This window comes from Mobula birostris, chromosome 13 (assembly GCF_030028105.1).
Source record: "Mobula birostris isolate sMobBir1 chromosome 13, sMobBir1.hap1, whole genome shotgun sequence".
Lineage (NCBI taxonomy): Eukaryota > Metazoa > Chordata > Chondrichthyes > Myliobatiformes > Myliobatidae > Mobula > Mobula birostris.
This window is the reverse complement of record NC_092382.1, coordinates 86278684-86301362: the sequence shown is the minus strand read 5'-3', so window position 1 is coordinate 86301362 and position 22679 is coordinate 86278684. Positions and strand designations below refer to the sequence as shown.

Below are 22679 nucleotides of genomic sequence, written 5' to 3'. Positions count from 1 at the left end.
GAGTAAAAATCTTTACATTACGTCTCCATCTAAATGTGCAACGTGCAATCATAGTAATTTATAATAGTTTATAATAAATAAAACAGACAATGTAATATAGAGTACACTCAAGTCAGTGTGAGTTCATCAGTCTGTCGGCCTGGTGGAAGAAGCTGTCCCGGAGCCTGTTGGTCCTGGCTTTTATGTTGCGGTACCGCTTCCCGGATGGTATCAGGAGAGTGACAGTGATGCGATTTCCTGTGTCACGGGTACAGACAGTCGTCTCAAGTGAGGAGTTTGTGTGGAAATGCAGCTTCCCTGGAGATGGAGGAAAGAGGACACTTTGTAATGTTGTGAAGGGACTTGTCTCCACCACCACCTCGGGCAGTGTGTTCCAGATTTCAGCTACCCTCTGAGTGAAACATCACTTCCTCAGATCCCTCTAAACCTCTTCGTCCTCTGTTTAAATCTGTGCCCTCTGATCAGTGACACCTCTGTCCCAGGATCGTGGCCTACATGGGCATCAGTGAGGCCTTTGACAAGGTTCAGCATGGTAAGTTGCTGTGGAAAGTTAGATCACATGGGATCCAGGGAGAGCTGGCTAACTGGATGCAAAGTTGTCTTGATGGTAGGAAGCAGAGAGTGATGGTGGGAGGCTGTTTATTGGACTCAAGGCCCGTGCCTAGTGATGTTCCCCAGGGTTACACCCCATTGCTATCATTATTCATTGATATTTAATTTTATTTGCATTTACACAGTTTGTTGAATTCTATGCTCTACTTGATCTTTCACTGATCCTGTTACTATTCTATAGATTTGCTAAGTGTTCCTGTTGGATAAATGACCTCAGGGTTGTATGTGGTGACATATGTACTCTGATAATAAAATTCGTTTTGAACTTTGAACATTGCTACTTGTCATCTAAATCAATAATTTGGTTGAGAACTACAGGGTATGGATAGTAGGTTTGCAGCAAGTAAATTCAAACAAGTACCTTTTCTGAAAGATATTAAGTATAAACTCTCTGCTCTGTTTCCCTCTCCGCACTCGACCACCCCCTCCCCTTATTGCCTCCCTCTCTGCCCCGTCCTCCCTCTCACCCCCACATTAGAGATAAGTTCAGTGTCGGCATTGACTAGAAGGGCCAAAGGGCCTGTTTCAGTGCAGCTGGGCTCTGTGACTCTAATAATATTCTGATTTGTAATTTCCACAGTCACTGCTTTGCTGCCAATGGCTGAACCCAGAAATTTACACAAACAAGAATTGAAAGACTCTTAGCTGGCTACAGAAAGCGGTTACAAGCTGTGATATTTGCTAAAGGGTGTGTTACTAAGTACTGACCATGCAGGGTGCCCAAACATTTGCTTCGGGCCCTTTTCCTTTTTTGTTATTTTCAAACTGTAAAAGATGGAAATAAAAAAGTAATCTTGCATAAGATATTAAAGAAATGTGTCATATTTAACTTCATGCCTTTTGGAAATCAGGTCATCTTTTACTCACTTAGCTATTCACAGTAACAGAAATTTTGACCAGGGGTGCCCAAACTTTTGCACGCCACTGTATATATCTTGTGCCTTCCGAATTGCTGCCAGAAATTACTGCCATTGCTGCTCTGTTTTCATCCTTGCCCATGTTCTTTTCAAATCAATTTTGACCAATTTTTCTTTCATGCCTCTCTAATTCTCTTTATTTCACATCTGACTTTAGCTTCTCCTTCTCTAATGTCAGGGTGAATTTGATCGTATTAAGATCACTTGCCCCTAAGGTTTCTTTGAACTTAAGTGACCTAATTAATTCCGGTTCATTACAACACCCAGTCCAGAATAACTGATCTCCAAGTGGTCTCAACCATGAACTGCTCTAAAAAAGCATCTTGTAGGCATTCTAGGAATTCCTCCTCTTGAGACCAACACCATCCTAATTTTTCTAATCACCTGCATGACAATCCCCCATGACTATTGTAACATTGCCCTTTCGGCACACATTTTCTATCTCCCATTGTAACTTGTGGATCACATACTTACTACTGTTTGGAGGTCTCTGTACAATTCCCATCAGGGATTTTTTTTTTTTACATGTGCTGTTCCTTAATTCTACCCACAGATTCCACACATTCCAACCCTATGCCAACTCTTTCTACTGATTCTATTTACTATTTTACCAACACAACCCCACATCCCACCACCAGCTTGTTCTTTCAAGAAGCATGTAAGTATCTGGGAAACAAGTGGACCTGCAGATGCTAGAAATCTAGAGAACTACACACAAAGTGCTGAAGGATCTCAGCATGTCAGGTAGCATCTATGGATGGGAATCAACATTTCCAGCCAAGACCCTTCATCGGGACTCTTGACACCCACGTATCTGGAATATCAACAAGCAAAGGAAATAGAAAGTAGTGCGAAATAGGGAGAACCTTTGTCAAAATTTAGTTCAAGGCTTAAAAAAACCTGCCAAACAGCTCAATAGTTAACAAATACAACAAAGGCAATAAACACTTTCATCAATACCGACATTGACTTTTTTTTTATATAAAAATATCTTTGTCCCATTTCAATCAGTAAAATTAACAAAGATACAGAACTGAAATGACAGCTTTAGAAAAGACTATTTACACTCAGACTCAGTTAGATTAACACTACCTCGGACAGGAGGAGGAAGGGGAATAACACACATGAAAAAAAAATCACACAAGTCAGATAAAACTTCTAAGTATATATTTTCATCAAAAATGAACAGTATTCATTGCTCCATGTGTGTATATGCAATCGTGGTAAGAAATACAGACCAGAAAACTTCAATGAGAGGCTAACTCAGAAATGAATCATCACTATGGAAGAAAACATTAACCAGTGGAACGAGTACGACCCTCCATGGGAGACATCCCAATGACCTGAGCAGACGAGATGGTGACAAGGTAGCATCGAGCACCTGACTGAGAGTTGGAGACCTCTTCCCAGAAACAGAGGGGTTCCTTGCAGAAATATAGGACAAGGTGGTCAACAATATGAAAAAAAAATCGAAAATACATGAAATACAAACAAACAAGGCAATAAATACAGAAAATGCCAAGAGAAACCAGACACTATCCAACACATTCCAGGATCCTGCAGCAGTTTAACTCAATCTGATTACTTATGCAGGTACAATCAAGTGGCAAATATATTTCACCAAAATCTTGCTTTAACATACAAACTCATGAATGACCACCGTAACTTCATTAAGGCACTATAAATTCAGGCCTGATCCAGATAGGGACAGTATCTCACAATTTACATGATAAGCAATACATTATTACAGATAGGATAATCTAAAATAACCATCCAGATATATTATTACTGGAACAACTCCCTCAATAGAAAAAATCATCCCAACACATACATGTTCCTCGACCAGTGCAGCACCTCACAACAGGCATTGTTTGTGTCATTAGACAAATTATTTTCTTTGCCAATTAGCTTCTAAATGTTGCTACTCTGTCATTCGTTGCCACGCCTGGCTGCTGATTCCCTTCTCCTCATCATACATTATTACCCTGACATTGATCCAAAGCCCCAAACTCTGCCCTGTGCAGACCCGCCTCTGGTTTCTGCCCCTGCTTCATTAAACATCCAACTGATGGTTTCCCGTTCTGATTTCAGTCTTTGGAGGTCAGGAGTTGTGTTTGCAAGCAATCCTTTAGAAGCAGGGAAAATAACCCATAATGTGGAAATGAGCCCTGAATAAGGAGGTTAACTCCCAATGTCATTCTTCCTCAGCCCAGAGATTTCAGAGGCGAAGAACATCTCAGACAGAACTGCAGTCAGCTCGACTTCTTCAATTTGCAGAGAATTCAAGGGAAACCTCTTCACCCACAGAGTGGTGACTGTTTTGGAACCCATCAGCACAGGGGGAGCAAGAGATGAACAACAGGAGAGGATTTAAAAGGACTGTCATGGAACAGAATCACTGGCAGGGTCCAGCCGGCCTGAGTTGACTCTCTACTGTACACTAGGTGTGTTATAAATTCACTAAGTACTGGAGACAGAGTTCAAAATAGAACTGATTTATTTGTCTCAGATCCAGAATATTAAACTCCAGTCCTATTAAAGGTGAACATGCAGCAGAAGAAATTCCTCCCATGCCCAGTGACCAGGGTGCAGAACTGGGTGTGGTGAGCAGCAGCAATAATTGCAGAGTTCAGCACCGACAGTCACTCTCAAAATTGTTTTCAGCAACGGTGATGGACAAATATCCAGCATGCAGCTTATTGGAACTTTCTCCCCGGTGTGAACCCAGTAGTGTGTCACAAGTGTAACACCCTGGAAGGTTTCACTGCTAATGTAATGGCCTCTCTGTAATGTTTCACATCTGAGGTAATGGTTTTTCTGTAGCAGCAATGTTTAGGTTACGACTAGAGATAACAGGGTTTTGGAATGCGGCACTATCCAATGACAGAAATGTTGTTCTTTCTTGTGAGTCTGGAAGAGAGATTTTCATGGTATTTTGCCGGGGAGAGATGAGAAGACACGAATGGAGAGAGTGGGCCCTTTTTTTTTTTGTTTACTTCATTAACCCTGTAGTCAAAGAAAGAATTATAAAGCTGAATCGTTTAATCACATATTGTGTAGCATTTGTTATTTCGGAGTACTGATTTGTAACAGGGGACACATCATGCAGCATCCACCCAAACAAGATTTCTTAAGCTTGGCCGAGCTGGGCGGCTATTTCCCCCTATATTAAGCTGCCAGCTGAAGGTTAGATAACTGAATGAATCCTTTCCCACATTCACAGCAGGTGTACAGCCTCCCCTCAGTGTGAACAATGATGCACATTTGGTTGGTTTGGCTGAGAGCATCTCTTCCCAGAGTCTAAACAGGAGATTGGCCTCTACCTAGTGTGAACTCGCTGATGTACCTTCAGTTGAGATGACCGAGTGAATCCCTTCCCACAGTCTGAGCAGGTGAACGGCCTCTCCCCAGTGTGAACTGACCAGTGTGCTTGTAAGATAGCGAACCGTGTGAATCCCTTCCCGCAGTCTGAGCAAGTGAATGGCCTCTCCCCAGTGTGAACTCGCTGATGTACCTCCAGATTGGATGACCTAATGAATCCCTTCCCACAGACTGAGCAGGTGAATGGCCTCTCCCCTGTGTGAACTCGCTGATGTACCTTCAGTTGTGATGACAAAGTGAATTCCTTTCCACAGTCTGAGCAGGTGAATGGCCTCTCTCCAGTGTGAACTCGCTGATGTACCTTCAGATTAGATGACCTAATGAATCCCTTCCCACAGACTGAGCAGGTAAATGGCCTCTCCCCTGTGTGAACTCGCTGATGTACCTTATGTTGAGATGATTCAGTGAATCCCTTCCCACAATCTGAGCAGGTGAATGGCCACTCTCCGGTGTGAACTGACTGGTGTCTCAGTAGGTGAGGTGAGAAAGTGAATCCCTTCCCACAGACTGAGCAGGTGAATGGCCACTCTCCGGTGTGAACTGACTGGTGTCTCAGTAATCGAGATGACAAAGTGAATCCCTTCCCACAGTCTGAGCAGGTGAACGGCCTCTCCCCAGTGTGAACCGACTGATGCACCTTCAGTTGGGATGAGCAAGAGAATCCCTTCCCACAGTCCGAGCAGGTGAATGGCTTCTCTCCAGTGTGAACTCTCTGATGTACCTGCAGATTAAATGACTGAGTGAATCCCTTCCCACAGTATGAGCAGGTGAATGGCCTCTCTGCAGTGTGATCTCGCTGGTGAGCCATGAGGCCAGATGACCGAGTGAATCCTTCACCACAAATTCAGCAGATAACCAACCTCTGCCCAGTGTGAACTGACTGGTGTGTCCACAGGTGGGAAGACCGACTGAATCCCTTCTCACCAACAGAACAGATTAATGGCCTTGCCCTGTGTGAACTTGCTGATGTACCTTCAGTTGAGATGACTGAGTGAATCCATTCCCAATGTCTGAACAGATGAATAGCCTCTCCCTTCTGTAAAATTATGGGCAAGTCAGTAGGTCAGATGATCGAGTGAATCCCTTGGTCCACTTCTTAAATGTTTGGACAGAGACAGCAAAACTTGTGTGTTGTGTTCTGGATTACCGTAGACAAATTCCTTGTCACTTTTAACCTGTAAAAAGATTTACAAAATCCATCAGTGGGTGTTGGACAACATTTCAGATGAGATCACTTGAGTTGCCAAGGTGTGATCTGACATCACACTGTTACAGTGAAGTTCAACCTAAGTTGGAGAGAGAAATCATCTTCTGAGTGGGCACAGAGCTGGTATCTGGAATGACCATCAAATTCTCTGATGCTCTTCCTGTCTGTATAAGAATGGGGCATTTCTGCCATCTCCAATCTGTGTCCTGGCTCACCTTGACTCTCTCCATTGGTATTATTCCATGTTCCTGCTGGCTGCATGGGTGCCTGGCCCCACAGTAACTGAAACAATCAAATGCAAATTAGCCGGCAGTGCAGTCCACGCACCCATCACTCTCTGTGTAAAAAAAACTTACCCCTGACATCCCTCGGTATCTATTTCCAAGCACCTTAAAACTATGCCCCTCGTATTAGCAATTTCAGCCCTGGGAATAAAACCTCTGGCTATCCACACAATCAATGCCCCTCATCATCTTATACACCTAAAAAAGGCTCTAAACATAAACAAGGAAATTATACATTGAAGATTTGTTCGCAGTATACAAAATTATGAGGGTATAGATAGGGTTAATGCAAGCAGCTCTTTCCACTGAGGTTGGGTGAGATGACAACCAAGTTCATTGGTAAGTGGGGAAGGTGAAAATTTAAGGGGAACGTTTGGAAAAGCTCTTTACTGAAATGGTCAAGAGAGTGCGGAATGAGATGCCAGCACAAGTGGTGAATATAAGCTCAGTTTCACCATTTAAGATACGTTTGGATGGGAGCCTAGATGGTAGGGGTATGGAGGGCGATGGTCCCGGTGCAGGTAGTTGCATTAGACAGCTTAAATGTTTTTCAGCATTGACTAACAGTCTGAGGCATTTAGAGGAACAAAATATCCAGGGCATCAATATCTCTTGAAAACCAAGGTTCCCTGCGCCAGTTACCTTTCAATTTTTAATTTGGCAGGCCCATACAAACTCTACACCCTCAAACTTTCACTTCTGAAGTCCTCCCAAATACCAAGTACTCTTTTGCCAAAAAACATCCTGTCCCAAACCACACTTGTCAGATCCTTTGATACCATCAAAATCGACCTTTCTCCAATTCAGAATCTCAACACATTCATCGCACCATGCTCAACCGTTTGATTGCTGACTCTATCTGAGGTCTGAACAACATCTGACTGGTGTCAAGAAAACAAACTCTCCCTCATTGTCACAAGAACAAAGGAGCTGATTGTGGACAACAGGAGAAATGGAGACAGGCTAACCCCTATTGACATCAAGGGATCTGGGGTTGAGAGGGTGAACAGCTTTAAGTTCCTTGGCATAAACATCACCGAGGATCTCACATTGTCTGTACATACCGGCTGTGTTGTGAAAAAAACACCTCTTTCCCCTCAGACGGTTGAAGAAGTTTGGGATGGGGCCCCAAATCCTGAACTTCCTGCAGGGGCACAATTGAGAGCATCCTGACTGGCTGCATCACTGCCTGGTATGGGAACTGTATTTCCCTTAATCGGAGGAACCTGCAGAGAGTGGTGCAGACAGCCCAGCACATCTGTAGATGTGAACTTTCCACTATTCAGGACATTTACAGAGACAGGTATGTAAAAAGGCCCCAAAGGATATTGGGGACACAATTCACCACAACCAAAAACTGTTCCTGCTGCTACCATCCAGGAAACGGTACCACAGCAAAAGGAGCAACAGGCTCCAGGACATCATCTTCCACCAGGCCATCAGAGTGATTAATTCATGCTGATACAATTGACTGTCCTATGTACAAACTATTTATTATAAGTTATTATAAATTACACATTGCACATTTAAAGGGAGACGTAACATTAAGATTTCTGCACCTCATGTCTATGAAGGATGTATGGAATAAAGTCAATTCAATTCAATTCAATTCACACTCTCCACTATCTGTTCTGTCATTCTGGCTCCCATTCCTCCTACAACTTATTTTAACCACATCACCCCCTCTCCCCACGCGAGCACAAGCAAGCCTTACCACTGGGATATTAGTCCCCTCTTGTTCTGTTCCCCTAACTAACGAATCCCCTATCATGCCTCTGACTTTCCTCTGCCAGGTAATCCCCCCAACAGCTTCTAAAGTGGTCCAACTGTTGTTGTGTGGGATAGCAACAAAAGTACTCTGCGATGGCTATTTAAACTCATTCCCCTTCCTGACTCTCACCCAGTATCATGTGTCCTGCACGTTGGGTGTAACTCACCTCTCTTCATGTCATATCTATAACCCCCTCTGACTGCCAGATGATCCGGAATTCATCCATTTCAATTTCCAACTCCTTAAAGTGCAGGGTTACAAGCTGCAGCTGGATGCACATCTTGTAGGTGAGGGCATCAGGGACACTGAAGGTCTCCCCACCTTCCCACCAATGTCCTCTCTAATTTGTAATGACCAGTGTGCACATAAATCTTGTACTGTGCATTTTTTTACCCAGTGACAACACGTGCACAGTGAATTTTATATAGAGAGGTATTCATTTTAACAGCTCGCAATTCTCTGTCGATAAGAACTTTGATATCCTCTCGGTTCGATCAAGTTCACCTGCACTCTCACACAACCTATGTTAGCAGGCCTGTTACTGGTGATGAAGGAATTTCTTACCAGAGATTTTGCACATTGTCCATGTGGTTTGCTTGCTAAATTATGCTTTAAAAAGCCAGATTTCCAAATATCACTCCACTTCTTCCCACTTGTAAATTCTGCAGAAACTTTTGCATCACCACAATACACACAGATAACACCAGTTTCTATATTGTACATAAATATTTCCCATGAATCCTCCTGAGGAATCGAGGATATATAAAAAAAATCATTTTGAACCTATGTAACCTCTGGCTGAAAGAATAATTGGGACTGAATAGGAATGTTGAACTGAAGTAAACTCCGTTGTCAGCGGTTAGCTAAAACAGCCTCATTACCAGTTCTCTGTGGCTTGCAGAGAGACACACTGAGATCTGATAACATTATACATTGTACTCTCATTAGTTGATAACATCATACATTGTACCCTCGTTTGAGTAAAGGGAGGAGGACTCACTGATAAGGACAGGAATGAACATCTGTCTGTAATTAAGTCAGGGCCTTGCAAAGGGAATAACTGGTAAGTACTGGACAGTACATCCGTCTGTAGCTAGATTAGATTAGATTAGATTTTTTTAGATTAGATTATGAGGACACTCAGTTCTCGTTTAAAAACTTTATTTAGCAAACTCTCTTATCTAAGTAATTAAGTTTTGCACCAACAGACTTGGTGGGCGTACCAGTTCAAATAACGTCTTGCGAGAGTAATGTATGCGGCTTACTATGTGTAAGTATATGGCTGTAACACAACTAAGTCAGTCCACTTTTCAGATGGTGGCAGTGCTTACATGCCTTCCCTTTGACAACTGGGTCTCAAACATCCTGCAGGAGAATATGCAATAAACTGTGGAGACAATAAGAAGCTGGTGTCCCAAGTTTTATTCAGATTCAACTTTAACATTTGGTGTCACGAACAGGATCCCAATATAGGGAGTGCCAAGCAGACAGGCTGAGTAAGTGGCTGGACCACTCTGGGGACTGCAGAGACCAACCGGGCGCCCAATAGGTATTTTACCTTTTGTCGCTCTCCGTTAGTTCCTTTGGAGGTACCATCCCTCGCCCAAGGCTGATCTCATACCTTGACGGGATTGGGAAAAAATCTGTCAGGAGACTCGTATAAGGAAGGCAAAATTTTACTGAGTGGGCAGGAGGCGGTACCGGGTAAATTTTACTGAGTGGACAGGAGGCGGTACCGGGTAAATTTTACTGAGTGGACAGGAGGCGGTACCGGGTAAATTTTACTGAGTGGACAGGAGGCGGTACCGGGTAAATTTTACTGAGTGGGCAGGAGGCGGTACCGGGTAAATTTTACTGAGTGGACAGGAGGCGGTACCGGGTAAATTTTACTAAGTGGACAGGAGGCGGTACCGGGTAAATTTTACTGAGTGGACAGGAGGCGGTACCGGGTAAATTTTACTGAGTGGACAGGAGGCGGTACCGGGTAAATTTTACTGAGTGGACAGGAGGCGGTACCGGGTAAATTTTACTGAGTGGGCAGGAGGCGGTACCGGGTAAATTTTACTAAGTGGACAGGAGGCAGTACCGGGTAAATTTTACTGAGTGGACAGGAGGCGGTACCGGGTAAATTTTACTGAGTGGGCAGGAGGCGGTACCGGGTAAATTTTACTGAGTGGACAGGAGGCGGTACCGGGTAAATTTTACTGAGTGGACAGGAGGCGGTACCGGGTAAATTTTACTGAGTGGGCAGGAGGCGGTACCGGGTAAATTTTACTGAGTGGACAGGAGGCGGTACCGGGTAAATTTTACTGAGTGGACAGGAGGCGGTACCGGGTAAATTTTACTGAGTGGACAGGAGGCGGTACCGGGTAAATTTTACTGAGTGGACAGGAGGCGGTACCGGGTAAATTTTACTGAGTGGGCAGGAGGCGGTACCGGGTAAATTTTACTAAGTGGACAGGAGGCAGTACCGGGTAAATTTTACTGAGTGGACAGGAGGCGGTACCGGGTAAATTTTACTGAGTGGGCAGGAGGCGGTACCGGGTAAATTTTACTGAGTGGACAGGAGGCGGTACCGGGTAAATTTTACTGAGTGGACAGGAGGCGGTACCGGGTAAATTTTACTGAGTGGACAGGAGGCGGTACCGGGTAAATTTTACTGAGTGGACAGGAGGCGGTACCGGGTAAATTTTACTGAGTGGGCAGGAGGCGGTACCGGGTAAATTTTACTAAGTGGACAGGAGGCGGTACCGGGTAAATTTTACTGAGTGGGCAGGAGGCAGTACCGGGTAAATTTTACTGAGTGGACAGGAGGCGGTACCGGGTAAATTTTACTGAGTGGACAGGAGGCGGTACCGGGTAAATTTTACTGAGTGGGCAGGAGGCGGTACCGGGTAAATTTTACTGAGTGGACAGGAGGCGGTACCGGGTAAATTTTACTGAGTGGACAGGAGGCGGTACCGGGTAAATTTTACTAAGTGGGCAGGAGGCAGTACCGGGTAAATTTTACTGAGTGGACAGGAGGCGGTACCGGGTAAATTTTACTGAGTGGGCAGGAGGCGGTACCGGGTAAATTTTACTAAGTGGGCAGGAGGCAGTACCGGGTAAATTTTACTGAGTGGACAGGAGGCGGTACCGGGTAAATTTTACTAAGTGGGCAGGAGGCAGACGTGCTGGGTAAATTACTTGGAGAACATGGATCCACTGCAGTCGATTGATATGAGTGGGCCAGGAGCAGCCCTACACAGTATGTGTGAGAGTTTTCCAGACAAGGAAAGAGATTTGTGAATGTTGAGTGCAGAGCTGAATAAGAAATTGGGGAACAAAATGTGGCCACTGGGGGGGAGGGGAGAACCTGGGATATTACCTCATAAGAACAAGCAGTAAATTTGATATGGAAGAAGAACTGTGGAAAGAAGTGGAAATTGTTGAAATGGGAATGGAAGGAAAAGGCAGATGTAAGGAGGAACAGTATATTATTAGCAAGTTGGAGGAAAACTGCATGTGAGATTGGGATAGAGGTATGTACTGCAGAAGGAACTCCAAAGGTTGGGAGACGCTAAAAACGGAGCGTGAATGGGTGGATGGGCACCAAAAAAGAGAGCAGGAAAAACAACGTAAGCAAACCAAGGCCGGCCTAGATAGGAGAGAAGGGCAAGAACATCACACTAAACTTCGAACTACATCGAACAGACTGCAAACGTGTTACTGAAGGAACTGAGTAGAAGGACTGTCTCGGACTAAAGGAGAATGTATTGGTTGATGGTGGTATTTGTGTTTATGTCCTTGAGAAGGCTCACCCCAGCATCTGGAGGCCCCCATGTTAACACCTTTCTGTCTCTCTGTCATGCCTATGCCAAACAGCTAGAACTAGGGGCCTGCTGGGTTTGCGCCGAAATTCCCCAGCATTGTAAAACTATGATTCCAATGTCAGTAATCCCACTCAACCAGAGTGAGGAACTCTCAGCCTGGGCTTTCTCAAATAACACCCGGGGAAGTGAGGTGAGGAACTGTGGTCACTCAGAGATGACTGTGGATGTCAGTGTTTTGAGGGATGGTATCTCAGGCCCCCACCCAACAGAACTTCCTATACTGGGAAAACATGCATCCTGGCCATACTTGCAGGTGGCCAGCAGCGGAGAGGAATAACTGAGACTGAACGATTTTGGATGATCACTTTTCTCTCCTATGGAGTAGCCAGGAATTCACAAGAGATAATCAATTTGGCTACAGCACTTGAGAAGCTGGCCACAATACTGCAGGGGCCCTGACAGAAACACAGGCCCAAGTAACAGAAATATCCACTGAAATGATTGCAATCTGGCAAACAGTCCTACAGGATCCTACGGCTTTAGATTTTATCCCAGCTGAGAAAGGGGGAACCTGTGCTATTATTGACACAGAATGCTGCATCTATATTCCTGATGAGTCTACTAACATTACATCCCTCTCCGAGCACACTGCCAAGGAGATTGACAGCATCAAGAAAGTAGGGCAGGATTTACACGGGTTCATCGAAGGGTCGAAATGGTGGTCTTCGAAGGCCTGCTCGGTAATATGTGGGGCATGATATTGCATTATGGCCTAATAGTTGTACATATCATTGTTATAGTTACTGATGTACGCTGATTTTACCCACTGATAAGTCTGTGCTGTACTCAGCTGCTTTCTCTGTAATATATTACTGCTTTGTTGATCATGTAATGATGAAAAGGAGGGAATGATAAAGTATGTGAAAGGGTTAACACTTCGTTAAACAATAGCAGCCTGTTTTTCTGAAAGAAACTGCTGATGATCAACAGATGTGCTGAGCCATGCTGAGCCATATTTCTTCTTGAGGGTAGCTAGCTAGGGTTTCAGGATGCTTATCTCCCTGTGCACTCATGCATAGAGATAGGACAGCTTCTGTCTATTCTGTGTGTGTAAGCCATGACGACTATTTTGTAATTTGTCTTTAGGGGCTGTCATGTTGTAAGTAACTTTCGCTCCAGCCTGTCTTGTGTGGGGGGTATCTGGATGGATATATCTGTGGTGTAAGGGGAATTGTTAGTCAGTTAGTGGATTGGCCCGGAACAGTCATTGACTATTCCTGTTTGAGCGACTAACTGAGTAAGCCCCGGGTACTTGGAATAAAGAGTTTGTATGTTTAAGGTCTCTGAGTGACTGTATCCAGATTCCACTTCCATAGAATGGGAGTGGTTTTAAAGGGCTGGGCTGCTGGAAACACATTACCAGACCTGGAGTGATTGCAACTGTCTGACAGAGTCATAATTGGTCCTCCTGGGCACATTCAGTCTCACTCCAACTATTTCCTACCTTCCTTTGTGCAGATATGTAATGTCTGAAGGACCAGTATTTGAGTAACTGAGACTCACCAAACATTCTCCTGACCGAATCACTGGATTCTCCGAGTCAGATGGGTTCTCTCCAGTTGATGCTCTCAATCCTCAGGCTGGTTCACTTGTTGCTGTTCCCTTGTCTTCAGTTGTGGTTTGCTTCCAGTTGGGGTTTTTCTTCCAATAAATCTCTCACCACACGTCCAACTTTAACATGAAAGGTAATGAAGCACATTAACAGTACAAAGGAGAACCAAACATTTTGGCTTAATGTTACTGAGAACAAAACGGACTGAAATTTAAACATTTAAACATTGAAGGCAGATATACTGATCTCAGTGAACAATCTTTTATTGTCCCTCACGCATCACAAAACAATATGGAATAAGAAGGAGCCATCATTCAGTCATGGTAAGACACAAGACACAGGAAAAGAATTAGGTGATTCAATCCATCTGATCTGCCCCACCACCCAAACATGGCTGATTTTTATTCCAACATCATATTCCTGCCTTCCTCCTGTAACCCTGAAGCTACTTAGCAATCATGAATATATTAATCTCTGTCATAAATATACCCAAATGGCAGCCTCAACCAACCTCTGTGGCAACAAATTCCACAGATCAGACATCTTTTGGCCAAAAAATAATTCTCATCTCAGTTTTAAATGGAAGCATCTTTATTCTGAGACTGTGCTGTCAGATTACAGACTCTCCAGCTAATGGAAACATCCTCTCCATGTCCACTGTATCCAGGCTTTTCAGCATTCAGTAGGTTTACTTAACCATACGTTCCTCCACCACCCCCACCATCCCTCTGAACTCCATTGAGCACAGTTCCAGAACCATCAAATGCTCCTCATATATAAAGCTGATCATTCCTGAGATTATTCTTGTAAACCTCGTTAGCAACAACTGTACTGAACACATTTCCAGGAATAACAGACAAATTGGTACCAGGATAATTTACAGGGAAAAGTTGTGCTTTCTTTACTGTTCTACTATCACAGAACGAGCCATTTCCTTTCCCAGGTTAAAACAGGTCCATTTCAGGAAATGTAAACCAGTCCAGGGTGAATGTAATAAAAAGAAGCTGGAATTACCAGAAACGCTCAGCAGGTAAGCAACAGCTGTGGGGAGAGGAACAAACATTGCAATTCAGGTTAATAACATTTCATCAGAATGACTGCAAAACATTTTCAGCTTTTAGTGCAGATCTCCAGCAACCTGAGATTCTGCTTGATTTCAACCGAGTCACAGACAGGTGACAGTGAGGGGGAATTTCCAAACACAGTTTGAACACCAAACTCACGGGTCTATTTCTACTGTTGTAAACATGGAACAGCCATTTACTCATAGTCTCCCCCTGTGAGGATGGAATGGGAACTCATCCTCTCCTCAGATTAGCAGTCATTGCTTCCAAAGGAACTCCAGAAACAAGCATCTGATCCCAGACCAGAAATACTCTCTCAACACCTCATAAGCCTAAGCAGCTTGATCCCTGGGTCCATTTTACCTGGATCAAAACTGTGATATCCCAGGACCCAACCTCACAGAGTCACACAGCTAATCTGCCACTCACCGACCCTAAGAGTCTCACACATCGTCCCCACATCTCACACTGGGTAGTGCAATCCGGGATTTCCCCACAACCAATGTCCAGCTGCTCGAAATGTCTGCTTCACTGCAGAAGGATGACCATCCAGCCCCATCTGTAGAAGCACTAACCAAAGTCAAAACCAAAACACCGACAGTTCCATATGTCTGGAAAGCTGATCACAGGATTATAGCCCAAGCACCAACTCTCCCAGTACTCTTTGCTGCCAGTAAAATACTGCAGTGTGTCAGCCAGTCACAGTTCAAACACTAGCAATCCCACACCAATGCACAACAGAACTGGAACCTGATGACCCTCTGGCATTCCAGCTAACAAAAACTGATTCTGGAAGTAACTCATCAAGCCCAAAGGAACTGTGCAAAGGAACACTTCACAATCAAGACAAAGGTTAGAAGAAAGATTGCTGATATATAACACTGAGGAGGTGGGACACAGGGTGGACTGAGGTTGACCCAGATGGTTGATGCATATCACTGAACCAGGGCAGGTGGGGTTAGCAGACTGGACAGAGGTTGAACAAGATGGGCAGGAACGTGCAGGTGGAACCAGGTGGGAGAAGGGATCAAGGACAATCAATGATGGTCCTCCAGCAATACACAGATACTGAATGAATAGTACAAAAGATTCTAAAATAACAACGCTGGAACAAACAACAGGAACTTTGCCATATATACTTTGACCCTCATCAAATTTTTATCAACACACCATAGAAAATTTCCCATCCGGACACTTCTTCCTTTTGCATGGTAACTACTCTGCCCGTGTCTACAAGGAACTGCAGAGACCTTTGGATACAGATCTTGTCTTGTGCATACTGCACCAACCACCGTCGCTGGGCTCCTAACGTGCAGTTAACGTGTGGTTAAGTGCCTTGCTCATGGACACAACACGCTGCCTGAACTGAGGCTCGAACTCACGACCTTCAGATTGCTAGTTCAACAGCTTAACCACTTGGCCGTGTGCACATCACAGAAACCATTCTCCCCCCTGGACTTCCCAGTCCCTTGGTAAACCAGGCAGTGAAATCAAAGATCCCCATAACCTGGGACATAGTCCTTTCTCACCCACCCCATTCAGAGAGAAGACACAACAGCCAGAAAGCTCAAGAACAAATGCGAGGAGCCTCAGGAAGCGAGGCGAGTTGGGGGAAGTTAACGGGACTCAGTGGCCAACATCATATTTCCCAACACAATATGGAGGAAGCATCACCACCCATCTGGGGACTCTATGATAGATAGATAGATAGATAGATACTTTATTGATCCCGAGGGAAATTGGGTTTCGTTACAGCCACACCAACCAAGAATAGACTATAGGTATAGCAATACAAAAACCACAAACAAACAAACAACAAAATGCAAACTATGCCAGATAGAAAATAAGTCCAGGACCAGCCTATTGGCTCAGGGTGTCTGAGTACACACCACGTGATCTTGCGTCACAAAGCGGAGGGCGGGGCAGATCTGCGGCACACAGCCTCACGTGACTTGTTGGCGGGACTTCCATTTCAATTCTGTGGAAATAGACAGCTTGGGCTCCTGGTTTGGATCGTTCAATGAAGATTAAGTGAAGTCTACGCATTTCTGACGAGCCCAGATAACTCGAAAATAAACGAGTAATTGGCCCTCAGTTCGGGACTCACGGCCAGCATCAGATCTCCCCGCTCGGGATCGGTCTCAATACTCACCGATGGGAAATTGATATCTTCGGCCCGCAGAAGTGATCCCCACTCAGGTTGCAAGGACACCCTACCCGATCCCGCAGACGATCGGCTTCAGCACTGAGCGGAAAGGAAAACACCGCCCACCCGGACACTGTGAGCATGCGCGAAGTGAGTGTTACATCATCCGGAGGGCGGGGCATTGGAAAAGACGCGCAGATGCTGCCCAGCTGTGGTTAAGGGGCAAACGCGATCACGTGATCAATGGGGTCTACCACCCAGGCAGGGACTCCAGCTACCAACTACTCACCTTAAATGTCTTCGGCACTTTAACCCCAGGGAAAATATATTTTTTTTCCAAAAATACTTTATTCAGAAATATTACAAACTAAAAATAATTACATACAGGAAAAGAAAACCATTCGTTGACTGTGAGTCCTTATTCAATACAGTTATTAACAATAAAAATTTTGCGTTGACTCTGTTCATTTACAAATGAAAGATGTTTACAGTAAATCATGCGTTTACTCTCAACCCTTGGTCAAGAGTTAAGACTTATTAACAATCAAAATTTTCAACAATAAAGGCAGGCAATGGCTCTAATACTTTCCCAAATTAACAATTCCACCCACTCCTTGGGCACCATGTTGATTATCTGTCCACACCGCTGATGAGGGTCGGTCTCCTCCCCACCCAACCTCTCCCCCTCCTACGGGTGATGAACGTTAAACTGTGGTCCTTCCCCACTGGGCCTTCGCGGTGGCTGCACCAAGTTTGAGTGCATCCCTCAGAACGTACTCCTGCAGACGAGAGTGTGCCAGTCGGCAGCATTCAGTCACGGACATCTCCGTCAGCTGGCAGACCATCAAGTTTCGGGCCGACCAAAGAGCGTCTTTCACCGAATTGATGATCTGCCAGCAGCACCGGATGTTGGTCTCCGTGTGCGTCCCCGGGAACAGCCCGTAGATCACGGAGTCCTCGGTAACGCAGCTGCTGGGCATGAATCTTAGTACTGTCCCTTCCATTCTCTTCCACACCTTCTTTGCGAACCCACAGTGTGCAAAGAGGTGAGCCACCGACTCCACCCCATTACAGTCCTCCCGTGGGCAGTGGGGTGTGGAGGAACTGTTCCGGGCGTACAGGAGGGATCTGACTGGGAGGGCCCCCCTCACCGCCAGCCAGGCGAGGTCTTTGTGCCTGTTGGTGAGATCTGGCGATGAGGCATTTTGCCAGATGAACTGGACGGTCTGCTCAGGGAACCACGCCACTGTGTCCATCACGTCCTTCTCCTGCAGTGCCTGCAGGACACTACGTGCCGACCACTGCCTGATGGCCCTGTGGTCAAATGCGTTGGTCTTGAAGGGAAAATATATCATCTGTCAACTCTGCCTATTCCTCTCGTAATCTTATAAACGTCTACACGAGGAATTCTGCAGATGCTGAAATTCAAGCAACACACATCAAAGTTGCTGGTGAACGCAGCAGGCCAGGCAGCATCTCTAGGAAAAGGTACAGTCGAAGTTTCAGGCCGAGACCCTTCGTCAGGACAAACTGAAGGAAGAGTTAGTAAGAGATTTGAAAGTTGGAGGGTGGGGGAGATCCAAAATGATAGAAGAAGACAGGAGGGGGAGGGATGGAGCCAAGAGCTGGACAGGTGATTGGCAAAAGGCATATGAGAGGATCATGGGACAGGTCACACCAGCCTGCGCCGCTCTGGAGAAAACAACCTCTCGTTATGGCTCATGCCCTCTAATCCAGGCAGTATCCTGGTAAACCTCCTCTGCGCCCTCTGCAAAGCCCCTACATCCTTCCGAGAGTGGGGGCGACCAGAACTGTGTGAAATACTCCAGATGTGGTCTAACTAGTTTTAAAAAGCTGTGTTACAAACTGTAACGTTTTAGAAACGAACCCGCAGCTGGAGTCTGGTTTTGATGTTAAAACCACTATCTTTATTAGTATCTACTTATTATATAGTAACTGAACGAACTAAAGGAAAGTTAACAGTGTTATGTGTGTATATTTGTGTAAATATAACAGCCAAACTTGCCGCTCACATCTCCTCTCACCTTAACTGTATGAGACATTTCAACCCCCAGTAAAATATATATCGTCTATCCACTCTATCTATACCTCTCGTAATCTTATAAACGGCAAGTTTATTTCTTTGCACAGAGTGGTGGGTAGCTGGAGTCCCTGCCTCGGGTGGGAGACTGAGGGAACAAAGCTTTGAGTCTTGAGATAATAAAGTAGGAAAATTCAGTAATCCACGGAATAAATGATGGGGGAGAGATATTTGTAATCTAGGGTGAAACGTAAAGAAAAGGCCGTTACATCAAAATAACTGTCGTCGAAGTTCTTATCCGTTGAATCCGTCCGCATACGAGTTATCAGCGAAAGTGACGAGTCACAGGAATACCGTCTTCCAGGGGTTACTATACAACACACCCAGGCAAGGGTTAACACAAGCGGTCCCCCAAGATATTCCAAAATTCACTCCTATGGATTATACAAAGTGATAGCCACATACATTCGTTGTGGTTCCGTGTACCGATGATCAACACACTCTTGTGGGCACAGGAGACCTCCAAGCCTCAGCTGCGACAAGCTGAAGCTGTCAGCTTTTCCAGTCTCAGTCTCTCAGTCTCAGTCTCACTCTCTCTCTCTCTCTCTCTCTCTCTCTCTCTCTCTCTCTCTCTCTCTCTCTCTCTCTCTCTCTCTATATATATATATATATATATATATATATATATATAGATAGATAGATAGATAGATAGATAGATAGATAGATAGACTGGCCGACTGCCTGTCTGCAGATTGCTCTCTCTCTCTTATGGTTAAATCCACAATCGGCGCCGTCAGCCTGTGACTGACGTCATAGTCCCGCCTCCTCACTCCGGCGCTCTTAAAGACACAGTCACAGTCCGACCGCAGGCTCGCAACAGCCGCAACACAACTTCCCGACTTTTCAACTCAGTGCTTCAACTAATAAAGACAACCATGACATTTGCCTTCTTAACCACCCGATCAATCTGTGCAGTCTCTTTCAGGACCGATGAACTTGGAGTCTAAGATCCCTCTGATCATCAACACTGTTCAGGGTTTTGCATTTAACAGTGTACTGTCTCATACATTCGACCAACCGAGCTGCCAAGATGATCATCACTAATCAAATCTCACTGAGATTTCTCAGGTCCTGTTGAATTTATTGCCAAGTGCACAAGTACGGGAAGGTGCAGGTACAGAGAAACACTGACTTGTGGCAGCATCACAGGCAAATACATTCAGATAACACACGGAACACAAATTATACGATTCTCTGTCAGTCACAATCTATAAATATGTTTTATGCCATTAACAATATATAAAATACATTGTGTCCTGATCAATATTAAAATATGCATTTTAGATAGATATCTAGATAGACATATTTTATTGATCCCGAGGGAAATTGGGTTTCGTTACAGTTGCACCGACCAAGAATAGAGTATAAATATAGCCATATGAAAACATAAATAATTAAATAAAAATATGTAAATTATGCCAGATGGAAATAAATCCGGGACCAGCCTATTGGCTCAGGGTGTCTGACACTCCATGGGAGGAGTTGTAAAGTTTGACGGCCACAGGCAGGAATGACTTCCTATGACGCTCTGTGTTGCATCTCGGTGGACTGAGTCTCTGACTGAATGTACTCCTGTGCCCAACCAGTACATTATGTAGTGGATGGGAGACTTTGTCCAAGATAGCATGCAATTTGGACAGCATCCTCTTTTGCATGTGAGATTTCCCTTGGCAAATCATATGGCCGGAGTCCAACAGCAAAAAAAAAAACTTTTATTCTAAGTCTTCTCTGTATTGCAATTGGAGTGGGTTTTATCTACACAGATGGCCATTTAACGTAAACACATACTTCATTCCATTCCTCAGCTCTTGTCTGAATTTCCTCCAGGTCAGTGTATAGATACAAGTATTGGTGCACACATTGAGAGTCTGCAACATGAACCCAAACTGCTGTAGTATATATACCGGTGAACTCAAATATCTGTCCAAGTAATAGTAATCTTCCTTTAGCCATTTCAGGGAATTAGCTACATAGGGAATCCAAAATGATATGAAATTATCTGAAATTGCAAACAAAGTGTACCACCTCACCTTTGTCCGGGCTGAACTCCATCTGCCATTTCTCAGACCACTTCTGCATCCTATCAATGTCTATCTGCAATCTTCTACAATCCTCTACACTATCTGAAAGAACACCAACCTTCGTGTCGTCTGCAAAATTGCCAACTCACCCCTCCTTCCCCACATCCAGGTCGTTAATAAAAGTCACGAAAGTTGGAGGTCCCAGAACAGATCCTTGTGGGACACCACTAGTCACAATCCTCCAGTCTGAATGTACTCCCTCCACCACCACCCTCTGCCTTCTGCAGACAAGCCAATTCTGAATCCACCTGGCCAAACTTCCCTGGATCCCATGACTTCTGACTTTCTGAATAAGCCTACCGTATGGAACCTTGTCAAATGCCTTACTAAAATCCATGTGGATCACATCCACTGCACTACCCTCATCTATATGCCTGGTCACCACCTCAAATAACTCTATCAGGCTTGTTAGACATGATCTGCCCTTCACAAACCTATGCTGACTGTCCCTGATCAGACCATGATTCTTTAAATGCCCATAGGTCCTACCTCTAATAATCTTTTCCAACAGCTTTCCCACCACAGACGTAAGGTTCACTGGTCTATAATTACCCGGACTATCCCTGCAACCCTTTTTTGAACAAGGGGACAACATTCGCCTCCCTCCAGTCCTCTCGTATCATTCCCGTGGGCAACGAGGACATAAAGATCCTGGCCAGAGGCTCAGCAATCTCTTCCCTCGCCTCATGGAGCAGCCTGGGAAATATTCCGTCAGGCCCCGGAGACTTATCCGTCCTAATGTATTTTAACAACACCAAGACCTTCTCTCCCTGAATATCAACATGCTCCAGAACATCAACCTCACTCATATTGTCCTCACCATCATCAAGTTCCCTCTCATTGGTGAATACCGAAGAGAAGTATTCATTGAAGACCTCGCTCACATCCACAGCCTCCAGGCACATCTTCCCACCTTTATCTCTAATCGGTCCTACCTTCACTCCTGTAATCCTTTTGTTCTTCACATAATTGAAGAATGCCTTGGGGTTTTCCTTTACCCTACTCACCAAGGCCTTCTCATGCCCCCTTCTTGCTCTCCTCAGCCCTTCTTAAGCTCTTTTCTTGCTACCCTATATTCCTCAATAGACCCTTCTGATCCTTGCTTCCAAAACCTCATGTATGCTTTCTTCTTCCACCTGACTAGATTTTCCACCTCACTTGTCACCCATGGTTCCTTCACCATACCATTCTTTATCTTCCTCACCAGGACAAATTTATCTCTAACATCCTGCAAGAGATCTCTAAACATCGACCACTGGGGTCTTGAGTATTGAGCTTGGAGACAGACTGGGGTCTTGAGGCTTGAGTTTCAGACAGACTGGGGTCTTGAGGCTTGAGCTGGGAGACAGACTGGGGTCTTGAGGCTTGAGTTTGAGACAGACTGGGGTCTTGAGGCTTGAGTTTGAGACAGACTGGGGTCTTGAGGTTTGAACTTGGAGACAGACTGGGGTCTTGAGGCTTGAGTTTGAGACAGACTGGGGTCTTGAGGTTTGAGCATGGAGACAGGCTGGGGTCTTGAGGCTTGAGCTTGGAGACAGACTGGGGTCTTGCGGCTTGAGTTTGAGACAGACTGGGGTCTTGAGGCTTGAGTTTGAGACAGACTGGGGTCTTGAGTCTTGAGTTTGGAGAGAGGCTGGGGTCTGGAGGCTTGAGCTGGGAGACAGACTGGGGTCTTGAGGCTTGAGCTTGGA

At 44.9% G+C, this 22679-nt stretch overlaps 1 protein-coding gene across 8 annotated transcripts; it reads right to left on the bottom strand.

Annotated features, from left to right (window-relative positions):
• Positions 1-16947, bottom strand: LOC140207095 (uncharacterized). Of its 8 annotated transcripts, none has more exons than XR_011888491.1 (7): positions 16813-16947; positions 14611-14637; positions 13548-13715; positions 4876-6085; positions 2768-2953; positions 1321-1377; positions 1-297 (listed from the first exon to the last, which is right to left on the bottom strand). XR_011888491.1 is itself a non-coding variant. In XM_072275422.1 (4 exons), the coding sequence occupies exons 3-4, from the start codon at positions 5716-5718 to the stop codon at positions 2825-2827; spliced, it is 972 nt and encodes a 323-aa protein (XP_072131523.1). In that variant the 5' UTR covers positions 5719-6085; positions 13548-13715; positions 16813-16947; the 3' UTR covers positions 1390-2824. The 8 variants fall into 8 exon arrangements, 1 of the variants encoding a protein (XP_072131523.1); XR_011888490.1 differs by lacking the exon at positions 14611-14637 and adding an exon at positions 9731-9793; XR_011888489.1 differs by lacking the exon at positions 14611-14637.
• Between the last annotated feature and the right edge of the window lie 5732 nt (positions 16948-22679).

Excerpts from the sequence above, each read along its gene's own strand:
- LOC140207095 (XM_072275422.1), bottom strand. The coding sequence starts at position 5,718 with ATGGCTCACCAGCGAGATCACACTGCAGAGAGGCCATTCACCTGCTCA. Across the intron at positions 2,954-4,875 it reads CTCGGTCATCTCAACTGAAG|GAACCCCTCTGTTTCTGGGA; the intron begins GTACATCAGCGA and ends TATTTCTGCAAG.